This window comes from Papio anubis, chromosome 6, assembly GCF_008728515.1.
Source record: "Papio anubis isolate 15944 chromosome 6, Panubis1.0, whole genome shotgun sequence".
Classification (NCBI taxonomy): Eukaryota; Metazoa; Chordata; class Mammalia; order Primates; family Cercopithecidae; genus Papio; species Papio anubis.
This window is the reverse complement of record NC_044981.1, coordinates 151,640,305-151,660,473: the sequence shown is the minus strand read 5'-3', so window position 1 is coordinate 151,660,473 and position 20,169 is coordinate 151,640,305. Positions and strand designations below refer to the sequence as shown.

Genomic DNA, 20,169 nt, shown 5'->3' with positions numbered 1-20,169 from the left:
TAACAATTTCTTCTGTAAATGATATTGCTCAATTTGATTATATCAAAATAATGTTCAAGACATTTAAAAAACTAGTTAAAGAAATGGAGAGGAAGTTTGCTTTTGTTTTTTAAAAAATTTCATAACTCAGATGAAGAAACTTTACATGATTCCTTTAGGAATCAATATCCTCAGTTGGCAAGGGATTAAATCACTCAGGATTTACCATTCAAATCTGAATATCCCATTTTTTTTTTTTTTTTTTTTTAAGGCAGGGTCTCGCTCTGTTGCCCAGGCTGGAGTGTGGGGGCGGGATCTTGGTTCACTGCAGCCTCAACCTTCTGGGCTCAAGCAATTCTCCTGTCTCAGCTTCCCAAATAGCTAGTACTACAGGTGCACACCACCACGCCCAGCCAATTTTTGTTTCTTTGTCTGTTCGTTTTGTAGAGACTATGTTGCCCAGGCTGGTCGCCCACTCCTGGGTTCAAGGGATCCTCCTCCCTCTGCCTTCCAAAGTGTTGGGATTAGTGGCATGAGCCACAGCACCCAGCCCTGAATATCCCTCTTTTTAAAAATACCTTTTCAAATTTCACCAACTTAAGACATGGGAGTTTTTAAACCCAAAACACTTTATTTCTTAAATTACTCAAGATACGTCCTCAAAACACAGAACAATCAAAAGTCAACTGGACTGTTTTCTAAAGCAGAAAAATGCTTTTCATGCAATAATGGAAAAACTAAACTAGTAAAAGGGTATTAATCCAATCAGTTCAGAATTTGTAATATAATTTTGAAATGGCCACTTCATTTGAGAAAAAATATCTTTGGTTGCTATTTTTCAGGATCTCATTTGTAAGGCAAACTCAATTTTAAAACATTTTCTCTCCAAACCAAGGTAAAGCATTAAGGACCTCCCAAAATAATTCCTATATATGAAAAAAGTACGTTTATGGTATTTTATGTAGCATAGGTTTATCATGTGTTACACGTTTTTATTACCTTATTTTACTTGTTAGTAAAGATATAAACTATAAGGATATAATATAAATTACGTTTATATCTTTGCATTATGTTTACATCTTTACTTTTAAACATATCTGTCTTCATTAAAAATTCTAGCATTCAGTTTTACTAAGTCAGATTGGCCTCTCTTTTATATTAATAATTTTCATGTTTTATTTTATTGGACTAGTTTTCCGTGGGGAGATAATTCAAAAGCAGATAATTCTGCAGTTTTTGATTATGTTTAATTAATATTAATCTCACTGGGAGTTTCTGACGTACTAATAAAAATGCTGGCTTGGTTTATGAAAAGTGTAAACTTCTAAATGTATGCCAATGACTTCAAATTTTTTCTTGTTGAAACAAACATTTTTGTTGCAAACTGTGAACTATATAGCAAATTCAATTTGATAATCCTTAAATTAAAATTTGACTTTCTCTGTATCAAGTTTTATGTCTTTCAATGTACATATAAAAAGTGTCACTTTTTAATTCATTTAAAATATAAATTTCAAAGTATATACCAAAAAAAAAAAAAACAAAAAACCACAGTGGGGGTTTTTAGTCTTTGGTTTTTATGGGGTTTTTTGTTTTTGTTTTTGTTTTTTTTTAATAAGGGGCTGGTAATCTATTGTGGGATGTCCATGAAGGATGAAATAGGAAACAGTTAATGTGTCTTTTTTAAAATATTCAGAAAAACAAAAGCATATAATATTCTATATTTTTAAGGAGCAATTTCTCACGTTATAGAATTAGTTAGCTTATAGTGAAACTCATTTATTTCCACAAACGAAACTTTCCTATAAAACAAAGCTTGACTATCTCTCAGGTAAACATATTTAATGACTTGTGTGGAGGAGAAAAAATTATGTGTGGAAAAGTAATTCAAACAATACAAGCTGTAATACACAGAAATGCCACAGTATATCCTATTAGCGTGTCCCTTTATGATTCGGAAATCTGGCTGAACAGAGCCATATCAACTTCACTATCTTATCCTTCCTCTGCATCTGAAGTGAGAACAGAGCATTATAGTGAAATTCCAATCGGAAACAAAGACAGCACCACTACATCTAAAAGGGCAGAAAACCTATTTTATAGAACACTTCATCTCCTCGATTTCCCAGCCTCCAAAGTTTCAAGTGTGACACTTTCAACACGTTAAAAGCACTCAAATTCCCCATCTTTCAAGGTTCATATCAAAATCATATTCACTAGTTTAAAAAGGAATATGCTACCAAATCTCACGACATTGACATTTTAACAAAGAGAATTCACATTAAAAGATAACAGCTTAGAATGAGTGCTTGTGTTTGGGAAAGCGCTATTATCTTGGTAGTCCACAGAAACTGACTGTAGTAACAAGATGAATGGTGATGAGGGCAAGGAGCATCAAGTGGGAAATGCTATCTAAAATCCCATAGGGCGATTCATAGCTAGAGGGAAGAGCATCCTTTCCTAGGAGGCATTATTTCCTAGAACTCCATTATTTCATGGAAGCAGTTCAAAGCATACAAAAAAGCAAAACCATTTTAAAACACCTAGTAAATTGGGCCTCTATCTTTTTTATATTATCATAAACCCCAAGAGTTTTTGAGAACGTACCTTCTGCACTGCTGTCTCTCCCCTTCTCACCCCTTCTTCAACATAGTTGTGTTTAAAAAATATACCTGTACTTAAAACGCAAGCCTACAGCCCAGTCTAGGAGCCTTTCAAAATGTCTGTGCTGCTGAGTCTGGCTGTGGTTCCTAATAAATTCACCCCGTTAAGTGTGATATTTTACGTTGGGCAACATAAACACGCATTTCCTACTTTCATGGATGAACATTTCCTGGAAGCATTGCACCTGAGGATGCTGCCCTGTCCCCAGACGCTCTGGCACTAAACTCTAAGGAATCAGACCTGCACTCACAGCAGAGTCACACGGTCAGCCCAGTGAGAAAGATTATCTGGCCCCAGGCGCCACTCTCTTCCGCCCACTGCATCTCCAGAAGGGGCAGAGGAGAGCGAGGGTGAAAAGAGGCCATGGGGAGCGACTGACAACAAGGCTGACACTTCCCCGTTTCCAGAAAGCGGCACTTCAGGGACACAAGGGATGCCCGGGGTCCCACTAGCGACCGACCTCAGAGCGGACCCTACGAACCCGTCCACCGATGGGCATGGCGCGGCCACCTGGCCCGCCGTCCGGGGCGCTCGCGGCTTTCGCTCCCCCGGCTCGCGCCCTGGAGTGCGGCTCCCGCTCCCGGCCGCCACACGCAGTGTAAACACTCGGCGCTCGCCGCCTCCCTGCCTGGGGGTGGGGGCGCCGCGCAGCGCTCGCGCGGACCCACATTTTTGCGCCTCTTGTCACGCGCGAGAGAAAAGGCGAGGAGGGCGTAGGGGAGGGAAGACGCGGCAGCGATCCACGGAGACGGCCGGCGCCGGCGGCGTGCGCGCGTGTGCGCGGCGGGGAGGGCGGCCCCGGCGCCCCGCCGACTCCCGCTCCCGCCCCGCGCCCGCTTACCTGCCGGGGTCGCTCCGAAGATTCGCACCACCGGCACCTTCTTGACAGGGGTCTGGGTGAGGGGGGATTGGCAGGTATCCAGCCCCTGCAGCGGGCTGGCCATGTAGTAGTCTGCAGTCACTATCCTCACTGAAAACATGTTAGCCGCCGCCGCCACTGCCTCCCTTCACTGGCGACCCGGCAGCGGCAGCAGCAGCGGCGGCGGCTCCCTCCGCAGCGGCGGCGCCCCCTCCCCTTCTCGGCTCGGCCCCCTCCCCTCACACACAGACACCTCGAGGAGCGGCGGCGGGCGGGGCGGTGTAGGCGCTGCTGCCGCCGCCTCCTCAGGAGCACCCGGCAAGAGGCCGCAGGAGAGAAGCCCTCGAGCTTTCGTCGGTGCTGGTGCTGCCGCCACTGCCGCGGCCGCCGGGAATCACACGGGCTCCTCGGTCCCAGGCTGCAGCTCTTGTTGCCATGATGATGATGTCACGGACGCAACCACTGGGGGAGGGGAAAGGGGGGTGTGTGTGGCGAAGGGAGGGCTGCGAGTAGTGCGGGGGAGGGGGCTCGGCGGGAAAGGGAGCGAGCGGGCGGGCGCCCGGGCGGAACACGGAGGGCGGGGGCCGAGAAGGTGCTTTCTCCCCCGCCCCCGGGGCACGCAGTGAGGGAGGCGGCCGGCGGCCGACAGGGCCCGCGCGGGATCGATGACTCGGCCGGCGGGCACGGTCACCTGGGTGAGGGGCAGCGGAAGGGGCGGCAGAGCACCGATCTCATGGATGGGCTTCGAGGGGCTTGCGGGAGGGGTGCGCCAGTGTTCGGGGCCGTTTTGGCGGCTATGCGGGATTGGCAGGAGCTGCGGTGCTCACAATTGCCTCGCCGACCGCCATTTCACATCCAGCAGAGGAGGCGAGGGCAGCCGCGGAGACGGTTTTTCACAAGGTAAGAAAATCCGCCCGCGGGAGGAGGGAGGCGAGGCGCAGATCTCGTGCCGCTGCGGCCTCGCGGGAGGGAAGGGCGGGCTGGCGGGCGGGCGGCGGAACGGGAGGGGCCGGGTGCGGAGGCAGCCGGCCCTTCTCAGGTAACGCCGCGGCTCCGCGCGTGGCCCGGGGGCGGTGCGAAAGGTGGGGGCGCGCGGGCGCGGGTTTCGGCCTATAAAAGGGCCGCCCTGGCGCTCCCCCTTCCCGAACGTGCCGCGCGAGCCGCCGTGCTCCCTCCTCCCTGCTGCTGCAGTGTCTGCGCGGGGCCATTTAATGAGATTTGTTCACGCACGGCTCTTAGCTTTGCGAGGGGTTGGCATATCCAGTGCACAGGGATTTCCCACTACCGTGTTTTTCTCCCGCCCCCTTCCTTCGCTCTCGCCCTAATATATCCTTCGTTGGTTTCCTCGGCCCCGCAGGCTGCGTCCCGGGCACGCGCAAGTACATGTAAGGACATGTCAGCTCCCGGTGACCTCCCTCCTCCCTCGTCGCTCCTCCCCCAGCGGAATGTAGGATTAACAGCCTTTCCGAGAAAATTTTGGCCAAAGAAAAAGGCCTGTGAAAGTCACCGCGTTAGACGTGGCCTCCTCGTGTTTTTCACTAACAGGTTATGCAGGGTTTTACTACCCGAAGGCGTAAAAGCACCACCTTGGGGAAGGGCCGTTTTGAATAAACAACTTTATTCAAAAATCGAGAAGGGGTGAAGTGATGCAGTTAGGGAATTTTTGTTTTAAAGAGTGGTAACATGCAACTGGCTTGGCTATTAAATTGGAACCAAGGGGTTCCTCTCTGACTTGGCTACTGATATTGGGCGTGACCTTGGACAAATAATTTTGTTTCTTTGGGCTCAGTTTCTACATATGTAAAACGGGAAGGTTTCTCTTAAAAACTCACCCTGAAGGGTTTCTTCTCAACAAAAAGATGTAAACTGTAGGAGGCGGAAAGCGTGGGTTCAAGTTCGAAATTTGCCCCTGAATTAGGACCCTTGACACATTTCTAACCCATCCAAAGTAGAGATCGTTCTTTTACATTTATGTGTTATACAGGTGCATTTGAATAGTTACCAGGTTGCCATGTATTTGAAGTGGTGTGAGAGCTACTCGTTTGGAACCGTTGTGGATTTTCAAATAGGAAAATCAAAAGGCCCAAAAGGGACAGGTCACTGGTAAGAAGCTGTCTATAAATTCCCTAACATATAAATGCTAATAAGAACTTACGCTCCGAGGGATTTGAGACTGATTACTACAGTAAATTACCTTGTAGTTTTTAACCTCAGAACATGATTATAAACATAGGTGGCAAGATTTCTACTAACATGCTGGAAATTAGTTAATATTTTTAAGAGGCAAAATCTCTTAATTTGAAATTTTAGAAGGCTATAGAAGTGATTTTAAAATATGACTACCATGCTAAAATGTATTTTTGGTAAAATAAATATTTTGTACATGCCAAATGTCATACACAATACCAGTGATTCTCAGTGTTCCATGACACCTAGCATTCTTTAAATGTTAGTATTTTGGCTCTTACTGAATTACATTTTTGGGTATGGGGCCTGGGAATCTGTATTGTTAGCAACACTACCTGCCACCCCGTGATTCTTAAGCAAAATAAAATTGAGAATCCTTGTACTATATTATAATCAGTGTATCCATAACTTTTAAATTATAATATTCCTAACTAGAAAATGGTAAAGCATCAAATTAACAGATTTGCTATTTCTAGAAAATGGTTTCTTTCCCCTTACCTCTTGAATCAACATTATTTACTTTAAGAAAAGGCAGTTGCAACCGCAAGTCAAATCCTTCTAGAACTCCAAGAATGTTCACTCTTGAAGAAAAACATTTGCAGCATGAAATTAGGAATGTTGTGTTCATTGCATGTAATTTAGTTTTAAGTTGATGCTCAAATTGAAAACCTGACAATAACCCCCTAATTAACCACTATCAAATGGGTTTTATAAATATATTCTTCCTGAAGTAAGAAAATGTTCTGGAATTTTGAGTCAGAGAATGTGAACTTTAAACCATCATTTAGCTAAGTGATCACTTATTTTTGGGAATTTTTTCCTCATCTGTGAAATGGACAGTAATTTCTGTTTTAACTTCTCAGGGATGTTATAAGGCTCAAACGAGATAATGTATGTGAAAATATGGTAAAATGTTCATATCCAGAAGTCTGATTCATCGAGAAACAGTAAAATCACTTGGAATTGCCTTATCTACATACAGTATGAGAAATGCAAAAATTGAACTCTATACTTAATATCTTTAATGCTTTTTCTTTTTTTTTTTTTTTGAGACAGAGTCTTGCTCTGTCGCCCAGGCTGGAGTCCAATGGTGCAATCTTAGTTCACTGCAACCTCTCCCCACAGGTTCGAGTAATTCTCCTGTCTCAGCCTCCCGAGGAGCTGGTACTACAGGCATGTGCCACCATGCCTGGCTAATTTTTGTATTATTAGTAGAGATGGGGTTTCATCATGTTGGCCAGGCTGGTCTTGAACTCCTGACCTTGTGATCTACCCACCTTGGCCTCCCAAAGTGCCAGGATTACAGGTGAGAGCCACTGTGCCCGACTGCATTTTTTTTTTTAAGTGGCTATTTCTTGCCAGGAGATTTGAGATACGGTGGGAAACAAAACAGACATGGTCCCTTCCCTTATAAGGTTTATAGTCTAGCATCCTAAAAATGTATTTTAATCATATCAATTAACATTTAATCATCTCTTCTAGTTCACTGACGTATACTTACCATGTTTGCCTTTAGTAAAAGCCTACCAAGTCTCCTTTACTGATACTGTTCAACATCTGTTAACATCCGCCTGTTAGCAGTTTATAATCTAGAACAGACAGTAGTAGCTACCATACTTTTGTGGCAGATACTATAAGATGGCTGATTCAGTATTCATCTAACCCTCTTTTTGCTTATTTTTCTGTACTTTAAAAGATGGAAAACAAACTATAGTTCTCAGACTCCCTTGCAGCTAGATTGCTGGAGTGAGATCAATGGTGTGATCAGTAAATGTTTAACAATGGCTCAAGAAGAGGGAAGGCCCTAATTTGTAGCATTGGCCAATTCAGTTTGCTTTCTTTTTTAGGAACAGGGTCTTATGATGTTGCCCAGGCTGGTCTTGAACTACTAGGCTCCTCCCACTTCAACCTCCCAACTAGTTGGGACTACGTGGTACAAATATGCCCCCTACCAGAGTGACTTCAGTAAATGTGGAATTAGTTGGAAAGGATGCTGACAGTCAGAAGCTGGCTTCAGTATATGACCTAGTTTCCAGCAATCAGATGTACCCATTCAGGACATGGATGTGACAGCAAGCAACATGATGCTTCAGCTGCACTCAGGGAGATAGTATCTTCTGACAAATACCATGAAGGAGGTATCGGGTTCTTCTGGGTAGGTAGGGAGGAGTTGTGGCATCTGTTTTAGAGTCTTAGGTGCTGACTGGCAGGCAGTACTGGGATGGGTTTCCACTAGAATAGCTTTGTAATGTGGGATGGGTGAGTGTTCTTTGTGGTTTGTTTTTTCTTGGATGTTGTTTCTAGCTATGTTTATCTAAGTCTGGTTCTCTGGCCCTCTGAGAGATCTGTGAGCTAAATAGTATCTTTTAATGCCTTTTTGCTTCAACCAGCCCAGTCGCAGCCAGCTACATAATTTGTGGGGCCCAGAGCAAAATGAAAATGTAAGGCCTCTTATTCCAACACAGGGGAAAATGTGCTATTATCTGTACTAAACTATAAAGCTTTTTCTTTCTTCTGTCTTTGCTCTCTCCACTTGTCATAGTGTTTTTAAATATACTTTTTAATGTCATTCTACGAGAAAAAAAATTAAATTTTTTAATTCTTAGGATGAATTTTACCATTCATCTTTATATTATGTAATGCCATTTTAAAATGCAAGTATAAGAGCATTTCAATTGTATTTGGAATCACCAAAATTATACAATTCATAGCTTGTAAATGCATATGTATTTTGTGTTATCAGAACAGTGTAAACTCTGCACAAAACCAACTCAACTATTTTTATTTTGCTTCTTGATGTGCACATATTCTACCAATATTCTCTGTCTTCTGCTTACTGATGAGTAAGGAAGGATGAGAGGAAAGAGAGCGCTGAGTTGCCCTACTTTCCTTTCATTCTTTGTCATCATTTTTCGTGTAAATGGTTGACTAATAGTGGGAAGTAACACATGAGTAAGGAAGGATGTGATGTAGTCACTTGTATTTCTTAAAGATGCTGTTGCCTTCTTTCTGCACCTGAAGCAAGTTCTGATTTGAATGAAAACTGTAGCCTCTTGGAACTGTCTGTGCCTCCACTAACTCAGTCATAGATGTTATATGCTTGTTTTGTATTAAATTTGTTACTCTCTTGAGTTCCTGCACCTCATAGGTCCACCAGAATCCTTTGTCATGAGGCATCATGGAGACCATATGCAAATAGAATGGCAAGGAAGAAAGCATACATACCTCTGCTTGCATGTTATGCTCTGCTATACCACTGGACTTACAAAACAGATAGTCAAACATAAAAGTATTATAATTTTCAAGACAGTGACTGCAGAGCATTAAACCAAGCACTGGGCCCTGTGTGACTATACATGTCGCATGTTCATGAAGTTGATGACTCTGAGCTCTTGGGTTTCTCAAATGGGACTTCTGGCATTTGGGCGAAACAGTTTTTCGTTGTGCAGGACATTTAACATCCCTGGCCCCTGTGCACTACATGCCACTGTAACAATGAAAAATTCCCCATGTATTTCTAAATGTCCCCAAAGAGAAGTTGCCACTCTCCACTGAAATCCTAGAGTGGACTCCACTGTGTATAGCTATGAACCATGAGCCACTACAGAGTTGAGTTAAAAAGGATTTGGAGTTAAAAAGGATTTCAAATTTTCATACCCTGGACAGCAGAATTATGATGACTTTTTCCTATTGTCAGAAAAATAATACCACCTACATTGATGATGAAACAAATATTTGAGATAACAATTAAAAGGTGGTTAGTGGGTTCTGTGTGTCACGTATAAATGGTAGTTGACTCCAGATAGATGGCAATTTCTGATAGTTTAAAAAAAAAAAAAAGCAGAGTACCACAGAAAAGCAAAGAGAACCATCTTACCTTCATTATCTTCATCAGGTAGCCCCCCCAGGAAAAACTAAGAAAGTTGTCATAATAAGATATGCTACTCTTATTACGTTGGATTTGGAATTTAGTTTCATTATGTCTATTTTTTTTTAAGGTATAGTTCTTCATTTAAGAATATTAACATTGTCAGGGCCGGCACAATGGCTGAACCCTGTAATCACAGCACTTTGGGAGGCCAACGCGGGAGGATTGCTTGAGCCCAGGAGTTTGAGACCAGGCTGGGCAACATGGCGAAAATCCATCTTTACAAGAAATACAGAATTTAGCTGGGTGCGATGGTGCATGCCTGTAGTCCCAGCTACTTGGGGGCTGAGGTAGGAGGATAGCTTGAGCTTGGGGAGGTCAAGACTGCAGTGAACCTTGAGCCTCATGAGCAAAGGATTCTGGTGGACCTATGAGGTGCAAGAGCTCAAAGGAGTAATAAAGTTAATATAAGACAAACATGTTACATCTGTGGCTGAGTTACTGGAGTCATAGCGTTGCCACTGTACTGCAGCCTGGGCAACAGAGGGAGACGCTGTCTCAAAAAAAAAAGTTCTAGTTCTATAGACCTGATTCTGCCTTTGCTAACTATGAACGTCGGTTTCTATGAACCTCAGTTTTCTCTGCAATAAAACAGGGGCAAAAGTATACTTACCTTAGGTTCTAAATCATTTCATCAAAAGTGAATTCATTAAAAAAGTAAGTTTACCAAGAATACATTTATTGGTCAGGCATGATGGCTCACACGATGGGAGGCAGAGGTGGGAGGATTGCTTGAGCCCAGGAGTTTGAGACCAGCCTAGGCAACATGGTGAAACCCTGTGGGACTGAGAGTTTGCTTGGTTGAGAGGTGGGGGGATCACTTGAGCCCAAGAGGTCGAGGTTGCTGCACCACTGGACTCCAGCCTGGGTGGCAGAGCAAGATCATGTCTCCAAAAAAAAAAAAAAAAAAATTTATTAAATACATTCAGGGTGAATATTCTCTAAAACAAGTATTTGGTAAATATAGCAAACAGATTCATTGGCAAATTACCTTTTAGCAAATTGGACTGCTTTCCATTCCTATTAGGGATATTATAAGGATTAAACGAAGTATTGCCAAAAATACTTAGCATAATTCTGAATACTCCTTAGCTGTAATCCCCCCGCCAACATTCATAATTCAAGTCCTGCCTATTCTTTCTCCTGAATATTCCCCATTTCTGTCCACATAATCATTGTCCTTTTGTAGCCTTTCACTAGCTTTAGGTATACTATTGCAGTAGTCACTTGTTTGGTCCCTTGGCTTATTCCCCACTAATTTTATTTTCTACTGTACTGCAAGGGTGATCTGTCTACCACATAAATTTTAAGTTATCATCTATGTCAAATTATCATCTGTTGCCATGAAAACAGTGTTTATGGCATACCACCTTCATGATTTGACCTAGATAGATATTCGGCTTCATACCTTTTCACCTTTTCCATTTATCTTCTAGTACCACTGAGGTGGTATAGCTTCGTAAACATGCCATTCTTTTTGAAAAACTATCAAATCTCTGTGCATTTGCCTTTCTAACTGGCATAGTACATTCTCCCTTCTTGTTTCCTGGCAAAATTCTTATTTATCTTTCAAGTTTTAGCTCAAATGCCACTTTCATGTAAAGGTTTCCCTGATTTCCTCAGATTTAGGTGTTATATCTAGCCTTCCACTTCTTTTTGTACATGCTTCTATTATAATGCTTACATTATTGTAGTTGTTTGTTAGTCTGTCATTCTAATAGACTGTTATCTTGAAGGAGCAGACCATGTCTTTTCATCTTTTACATACTACATCCAAGTATAATGCCTAGAATATAAGTTATCAGCATTTATTGAATTAAAAAAATTTTAAAATCTGTTTACAACTCTCTCTACTGCCTGCCCAACAGCCCTCCATTACATAGCAGTAAGCTAAGACCCAAAGAAATAAAGCTGTTTAGTGAGAACACATGCCTCCAAACTCCAGATTTATTACTTTTACTCCTATACTTAGGGAATCTTCTGAGCAGCATCTATATAGGTAGTCATTTCTGTTGTCAGAAAGACTTGTCACTGTTTTTTCATTCATCTTTAAGGAGTAGGTAGAAGGGCATAGTGATTTGACAAGAGTGGCAGTATTTTCTTTCTTATTCAATCATTTAGATACTTTATTTGTTTTCTAGTAAATTTGGTTGAGTTTAAGCTAAATTTTTTTTTTTTTTTGAAATTATTTTAATAGAGATGAGGTCTTACTATATTGTCCAAGCTGGTCTCAAACTCCTGGGCTCAGGCGATCCTCCTGCCTCAGCCTCCCAAAGTGCTGAGATAACAGGTATGAGCCACCATGCCCTGCTAAATTATTCTTTTTGAGGCAGGGTCTCACTGTCACCCAGGCTGGTATGCAGTGACCCAATCTCAACTCACTGCAGTCTTGACTTCCCAGGCTCAAGCAATCCTCCCACCTCAGCCTCCTGAGTAGCTGGGACTACAGGCGTGCACCTCTACACCCAGCTAATTTTCGTATGTTTTTAGAGACGGGGTTTCACTATGTTGCCCAGGCTGGTCTCTAACTCCTGAGCTCAAGTGATCCATCTGCCTTGGCCTCCCAAATTGCTGGGATTGCAGGTGTGAGCCATGGCACCTGGCCTCAAGCTAAATTATTCTTTTTGTCATCCCTTCTCTTTCCTTCACTCTTAGATAACTCAGTTTTCTTAACTACTGTAGGGTCAAATGTCTGAATCATTTGGTCCAGTGGTCCTCAACCAGGGGTGATTTTTGCCTCCGTAGGGGACATTTGGCAAAATATCTGGAGGCATTTTTGATTATTACATCTTACAATGCATAGGGCAGCCCCTACAGCACAAAGAATTATCAGGTCCAAAGTGTCAATATTGCAGGTGTTGAAAAACCCTGGCCTAGTTTAAAGTAAATTTTTACCCAGCCCCTTCATCCAGTCTCTTGCCTTTATGAAACCATGATGGAAAAGAAACTCATTCCCTTTCAGAGGGATTTGGAAGGCCTAAATAAGTATGACAAACTTTAGAGGCAATTGCTGTCAACCATACAAAGTCCCAAAAGGCTTTATGCAGGTTTCTGCAGTTTCTCCATAGAACCTTCCTGGGTACAAGGTAGGCACATAAATATTTATTGCCTAAATGAATAATAATAAAATAATTCTTGGCCAAAAGATGTATTTCATGTCTTTTATATTTTTCTCTTTAAACTAAAGGAAAGTCAGATTTATCATGTGGTGAGAGATGAATTTCCTGAACAGAGATCTCTCTATTCGTTTTAACCAATTAATTTACTCGGTTACTCAGAGAAGCAAAACTTTTCTGAAACAACCCTTCCACTTCTGTAAATTAGCAGTAATAGTCTTAAAGAAGGAACCGGTGAGCGTATAAATTAAAAATGATGTTTGAGGAACAAAAAATTTAAAAAACTTTCAGAATAGAGTAATATTAGAACTGATGCCTGGGCTTTCCAGGACCCTCATTTAAATTACATATCCGGAATTGATACCGGAGCATTTCCAATGGATTATATTACGGATAGGCAGGAGGAGACCAAACACACATAGAGTAAGGATAGATAAAATTCCCAATTTAAATAATTAAGATGCAAAATCTCAGAAGCAAGGTATCTATTTGGATCAACATATCCCAGGGTAGTTTCCCCTGGCCCCAAAGTTTATTGCATTTTAATAATCACAGTGTAAATCACATTCCAGAAAAACTCCCACTAGAAAGCTTTTTACTGAGACTGGGCAGGGTGGCTCATCCCTGTAATCCCAGTATTTTGGAAGACCAAGGTGAGATAATTGCTTGAGCCCAGAAGTTTGAGACCAGCTTGGGCAACATAGTGAGACCTTGTCTCTACAAAAAAATTAAAAATTAGCGAGGCGTGGTGATGTATGCCTATAGTCCCAGCTATAGGGACTCAGGAGGCTGAGGCAGGAAGATCGCTGGAGCCCAGGAAGTTGAGGCCGCAGTGAGCCGTGATCACCACTGCACTCCAGCCTGGGTCACAGAGCAAGACCCTGTCTCAAAAAACAAACAAATGCAGAAAACTTTGCTATTGACACTGGTTTCTCCTAGATTTTGCCTTACTTTATATCCTCATTCCAGAAGCCAGAAAAGACTACTTATTCTCAGATGTGTAAATATAGATGTCCTATTTCTTCATTTTCTCAATAAAATGTATTTTTCCAATTTTAAAAGTTTTAAATGCATAGCATGAAAAATATGGAAGACAATAAAGAAAAATAGAGCATTCAGTCTCACCTGGTTGAAGTCAGGATTAACATTCTAGTCCATTCTGTTTCTAGAAAATTTTTCTGTAAATATATTACATAGAGAAAGTAATGTCCTAGTTTTTTCACTTTGCATTAAAACAAGCATTTTCCATGTAAATTAAAACTCTACATATACATTGTTTTAATGGCTGCAGAATATGCTGTGTTGTGGACATATGATAATTTACCTAACCATTTTCCCACTGTTGGCCAACAACAGAATCGTTCAAATTTTATATTATCATATATATCACACTGAGCATTTTTAGGCTGAAAATTTTGCTCCATTTTGGATCCTATCCTGAATTTTTCAAGGAACTGACTTTATAGTTCACTGTTTGATATCACCAGTTCTTGGTACATGGCATGTTCTTTCTCCACAGAAGAGAGAATTGCATGTGATACTCATTCTGCCTAGTTTGCTCTTTCTTTCCCTGTCTCTTTTTGCCCAGTTAACCCACTCTTTTCTTTCTTAAAGATTTCAGTAAGTAGGAGTAGGGACCTTCCTGTGACAGTACTTACTCAAAATATTATAAAATCGGAATAGGAAAAAGATATTTTAGTAGAGTTTTTTTTTGTTGTTCGTTTGCTGTTTTTACTTGAAATTCTGGGATACATGTGCACAATGTACAGGTTTGTTACATAGGTATACATATGCCATGGTGGTTTGCTGCACCTGTCAACCCATCATCTGGGTTTTAAGCCCCGCATGCTTTAAGTATTTGTCCTAATGCTCTCCCTCCCCTTGTCCCCCACCTCTCAACAGGCCCCAGTATTTGTTGTTCCCCTCCCTGTGTCCGTGTGTTCTCATTGTTAATAGAGGTTTCATATATTATAATTACATCAACTTAACTGTTATCTCTTCACTCAGTCACCTATTTATTTTGTTTTACTTCATTTTATGTTATGTTATGTTATGTTATGTTATTTTTGAGACAGTCTCACTCTGTCACCCAGGCTGGACTGCAGTTGCACAGTCTTGGCTCACTGCAACATCTGCCTCCCGAGTTCAAGCAATTCTCCTGCCTCAGCCTCCCAAATAGTTGGGATTACAGGTGCCCGACACCACACCCAGCTAATTTTTGTATTTTTAGTAGAGACGGGGTTTTGCTATGTTTGGCCAGTGTGATCTCAAATTCCTGACCTCAGGTGATCTGCCTGCCTCGGCCTCCCAAAGTGCTGGGATTACAGGCGTGAGCCACTGTGCCTGGCCCTGTCGCCTATATTAAACATGCATTTTATTGCTCAGTTCTAAGCTTTTTGTATTATTTTAACTTTTTATTAACTCACTGATATTTATAAAATCCTATGTTAAATGATGTGGTTTTTTTTTTTTTTTTTTTTTTTTTTAAGAGTAAGACATGGTCCTAGACTCCAGTATTATATAATTGACCAATAAGCTGTAAGTTTCTTGACGTTAGGAATCATATTCTACAGTTTCCTTTTTTCTTTTAAGACAGGGTCTTGCTCTGTTGCCCAGGCTGGAATGCAGTGACACAATCACACTTCACTGCAGCCTTGACCTCCTGGGCCTAACCGATTCTCCCACCTCAGCCTCCTAAGTAACTGGGGCCACAGGTAAGTGCTACTGCTCCTGGCAATGATTTTTTTTTTTTTTTTTTGAGACTGAGTCTTGCTCTGTCGTGCAGGCTGGAGTGCAGTGGCGCAATCTCGGCTCACTGCATGCTCCGCCTCCTGGGTTCATGCCATTCTCCTGCCTCAGCCTCCTGAGTAGCTGGGACTACAGGCTCCCGCCAGCAATTTTTTTTTATTTTTGTAGAGATGGAGTCTCCCAATGTTGCCCAGGCTGGTCTTAAACTCCTAGGCTTAAGGGATCCTCCCAGCTGGGCCTCCCAAAGTGCTGGGATGGATGATAGGCATGAACCACCATTCGCGGTCTGTTTCCTTTTTCCCTTTGCACAGTACCAGATATATGGTTGGTACTGCAGAAATAATTTCCCCCTGCCCTCTACATTGATCATTTGATGACCAAATAGTGTCCATCTAGCCACTTATTTATGACTTGTACAAAACATTCCGCTTTCTGAGGTAGACAGTGATATTCTGAAGCCATAGGTAAGAGTAATTTTCAGTTTGTCGAAAGTGAACATTCTTTGTATAAAGGTCGGCCTGTCAGGAAATAGCATGCTACTGTGTTCTTTTAAGATTATTTTTAAAAACCTTTGTATATGTGTGTTTTTACGCTTTAAAAAAAAAAAAAGTAGTGAGAAACTACACCTAGTAGTCTCACCAGCTGTTTTCAAATCAGAACTGGGGTAATCTAGTTGTAATTTATTTTCACAAATTTATGAGAACGAGAACTGATATTTTTCTTACTTGAATTAGCAGGTAATTTCATTCTCCATTCCTCTTTAGCAGGGAAAATCTAGCCTTAGGATGAAAATGTGAACCAGAGGTTCTTGCCAAGTCTGCAAAGCAGTACAAAGATTAGTTTTATGAATGAAGGAAAACACTACTCATTTTTCTTAAGCAACTGCTTACTTCTGCATATGTATAAAATGTTTTTAGACTGAAAACTCATAGAGAAAGGGGAAGGATCCTCATTCCAGAATATCTGCTCCCCTGTACTTAGCATATTCATAGTCTTTCAAGACTTAATTTATTAAAGATGTTAAAGACTTTGGCACTTGGCTTACAGTCTTCCTCCTTCACCTGAATTCCTGCCCTCATCCTGAGTGAATTCATCACCCAAGTAGACAGCCCATCTAATACTATTGGGAAGGGAAGGTTATACTGTGTTATGTATTAGTCTCTACCTTATGCTAAAGTATGGTGTTACAATTCTCCTTTGCAGACCCAAAATTAACAATAGGCTGAATCATTTGATCATCATTCCCTCTGACTCTAACGTAGCTTTTGTCCTTTCCTGTTTTACTTTACAGTTTTGGGTCTAGTTCATCTGATAGGGTACATTTCTAATATTTTTTTAAATTAATATTTATTCAATCAAAAAGAGCTTGTCTTAGACATCATGGGATGAAATGATAACTGAAGGAAAATAACTCCTAAAAATAGTTACCCTATTTAAAGAAGCTTTTGTAAATCAAAGTAATCTCTAGTTGTAATTCAGGGCCAGAGGTCTTAGGCCCAGGTCCCTTGAGTTTTTTCATTCTTGAGTTTCCCAGCTTCCCCCTTCTGCTCTCAAAGATTTTCTAAAAACATACTCTTTTTTTCCACTGTAGTAGCAGGGAAAACAGCACTATTTGGGTGGGGAATAGTGATGGGGCCTATTGGTATGTATAGGTCATTTATTGAATGATAGTAGAGCATTCCGGTAAGTGTTTAAACTCTGCAGCCCAATTTCCCTACTTATCTGCTCCATAACTTGAGCAAATTACTTTCTGTGCCTCATTTTTTCTGTCTGTAATAAACAAATAATAATAGTAGTACCTATCTCATAGTGTTGTTGTGAAGATTGAATTACATATATTAAATGAGTTAACACCTTAGACTGCTGAACACTCAATAACTGTAAGCTATTCACAATTTAGAGGCAGCTTCTCCATTTCCTAAAATATACTTATTCATCAAGAAGAATGATATAATAGTGAAAGGTAGGAGTTTTTAAAATTCTGTTGATTGGATGTAAAAAGTAGATTCTTAGAATTTCAAATAACCCAAGAAATTATTTATACCATTAGTTCTTAACCAGTAATATGCATCAGAATCATTTATGAGGTGTCGTAAAGATACATTTATCTAGGCCCTTTCTTCTCATATCTACCAAGTCAGAATGCCCACAGGCAATTCCAGTGCAGTCTTCCTGTCAAGACCATTGAAATGATCCAAGTCTTTAAATTTTATGATGAAGAAATTGAGACTCAGAGAAAGTAAATGACTTGCCGAAGATCCCATAGGGCAAGTGAGATTCAGGTTACCTACCTCCTTGGTAAGCGATCTTTCTATTCTGTGTTGCCACCAAATATATTAACTTTTAAAGGACCTAATATGAGAACTTATCTTTCTGTCAGTTATATCAGGAAAAATAATATAGGCTTTAAAACTTACTTTATTCAGCATTTAAATCAAAATAACAAATTTCTGGCCAGACATGGTGGCTTGCATCTGTAATCTCAGCACTTTGGGAGGCTGAGGTGGGAGAATCCCTTGAAGCCAGGAGTTTGAGACTAGCCTGGACAACATAGTGAGACTTTATCTCCATAAATAACTTAAAAAACTAGCCAGGTGTGGTGGTGTGCACCTGTGGTCCCAGCTACTAGAGAGGCTGAGGTGGAAGGATTGCTTGAGCCCAGGATATCAAGGCTGCAGTGAGCCATGATCACACTAGTGCACTCCAGCCTGGGAAACAGGGTGAGATAGTGTCAAAAAAAAATTTTTTTTTATTTTTACAATTTATGCAGAGGACTATTGCACCTTTATAGTAGAACTTAAAGTGAATTTTACTGTCCTTTTCGTGAGGACATTAGTCTTTGCCACAATGCTTACTACTAATGAGTCTAAGAAAATGCTGTGTGGGACAGAGAGTTGCTTGATCCAACCTCACAGATTGACAGGCAAACAAATGTTTTATAGGGCAAGGTAGCTGTAGGAATTAAACTTTTTAGAACTTTCAGTAACAGAATATGTACTTCTCATGATTAGAGTTTCTTAAACATTTTTAAGGATTTTTAAAACTTTATAAAATAATCTCAGAATTTTCTAGTCTGTGAACAGTTCATGTGGAAAAATCAGTGGTTATTATGTACACTGTTATTGCAGCTTCACTGAAAGATTAAAAATCTAAAAAATACAGTAAAAATAAGTTCTGAGATTTTGTATTGATGTTGGGTGTTGTGATTCTCTCTCTCTTAAAATATGTTTTTCATTTTCCATAATATAAAGGAATCAAAAAATACATTACAACTTATATGTGAACTTGTGCAAATGTGTGAAACAAATTAAGGTGACAGGGCAGAAGCAAGAAAATGAAGCTCAAATGAAATCTACCTCTCAGAGCAGGTTCTATTTAATTTCTCTATATTTGCTATTATAAATTTTTTATTTTCATGTATGTGTTTCTTTGCTAGAGGTGATAATTGGGTGCCAACCTGACTTCCAATTTTTAGGTGATTATTTTATAACAAACCACTCAGCTTGATGGATGCACTGCACAGCCTCCCCTCCAAAGTCCACCATTCCAGATCCTTATCAATATGTTATGACTACTTTTGCCTTTACTGTGTCTCTGCCTGATTCCATACCCTTGGCTCTACATTTCATCTCAGGTTCTGTTTTCTACATTTTCACTTGATGCTTGTTCCTGGCATTTGAATCTCCATTCAACCTGATGATCTTTGATTTAGACTCACCATCCAGTTCCAAGCTGCTAGGATTTATTACCCTCTGATTTCAGCAGCTCAGAAATCCCTGGCACAGTCACAGGCTGGCTACCTCAAGGGGACCAGCCCCAAACACTAGTGCTATATTATAAACATCCATTTATTCATCTTTTTAACAGATTTTACTTATTGCCCACTGTGTGTAAGGCACTACAGAAGTTTCTGGGGATATAGAAGATTAGCGGCAGAAAGCTCTTAAGTCTCTTAAAATCTGGTAGGACAAATAATACAACTACATAATGATAATTTAAGATAGTATGTGTGCAACTACTAGAAGTTATATATAGAAACAGGACAGTAATTAACAAAAGCTTCAAATAGATCTTAAGTAATTAAGGAGCATAGGGTACAAGGATACATTACCAATAACCTAGAGTGGTAGGTTACTGACAGGTGGCATCTTAACTAGACTTTGAAGGTAAGATAGGGGAGAGATCATGGAAGACAGATACTACAAAAACTGGAACCAACAAGAACAGAAAAAATGTTTTTTGTTGTTGTTGTTTTTTGTTTTGTTTTGTTTTGTTTGGAGTCAGAGTCTCGCTCAGTTGCCCAGGCTGGAGTGCAGTGGTGTGATCTCGGCTCACTGCAAGCTCCGTCTCCCAGGTTCATGCCATTTTCCTGCCTCAGCCTCCTGAGTAGCTGGGACTACAGGCACCCGCCACCGGCTAATTTTTTTTTTTTTTTTTTTTTAAGAAGCAAGCTCTTTTACTTTATCAAATTGCTTTTTTTTCAAATTATTATACTTTAAGTTCTAGGGTACATGTGCACAACGTGCGAGTTTGTTACATATGTATACATGTACCATGTTGGTGTGCTGCACCCATTAACTCGTCATTTACATTAGGTATATCTCCTAATGCTATCCCTCCTCCCCCCCCCCCCCACAATAGGCCCCGGCGTGTGATTTTTTTTGTATTTTTAGTGGAGACAGGGTTTC

At 41.0% G+C, this 20,169-nt stretch overlaps 1 protein-coding gene and 1 pseudogene across 7 annotated transcripts in view; both read right to left on the bottom strand.

Annotated features, from left to right (window-relative positions):
• Nucleotides 1–3,964, bottom strand: part of REV3L (REV3 like, DNA directed polymerase zeta catalytic subunit) — a 189,184-nt gene extending 185,220 nt beyond the window's left edge. For 5 of the 7 annotated variants that reach the window (XR_004184442.1, XR_004184443.1, XM_031667492.1 and 2 more), the window contains exon 1: nucleotides 3,485–3,837. Coding sequence is in view for 3 of the 7 variants with exons in the window: in XM_031667490.1 (XP_031523350.1) it covers nucleotides 3,485–3,623 (139 nt within the window). In the remaining 4 variants the exon portion in view is untranslated. Of the gene's footprint in view, nucleotides 1–3,484 lie in introns of all 7 variants that reach the window. The other 2 variants (XM_031667494.1, XM_031667491.1) reach the window with 1 other exon arrangement.
• An 11,643-nt stretch (nucleotides 3,965–15,607) lies between these two features.
• On the bottom strand, nucleotides 15,608–16,575 carry LOC101006169 (annotated as a pseudogene).
• Between the last annotated feature and the right edge of the window lie 3,594 nt (nucleotides 16,576–20,169).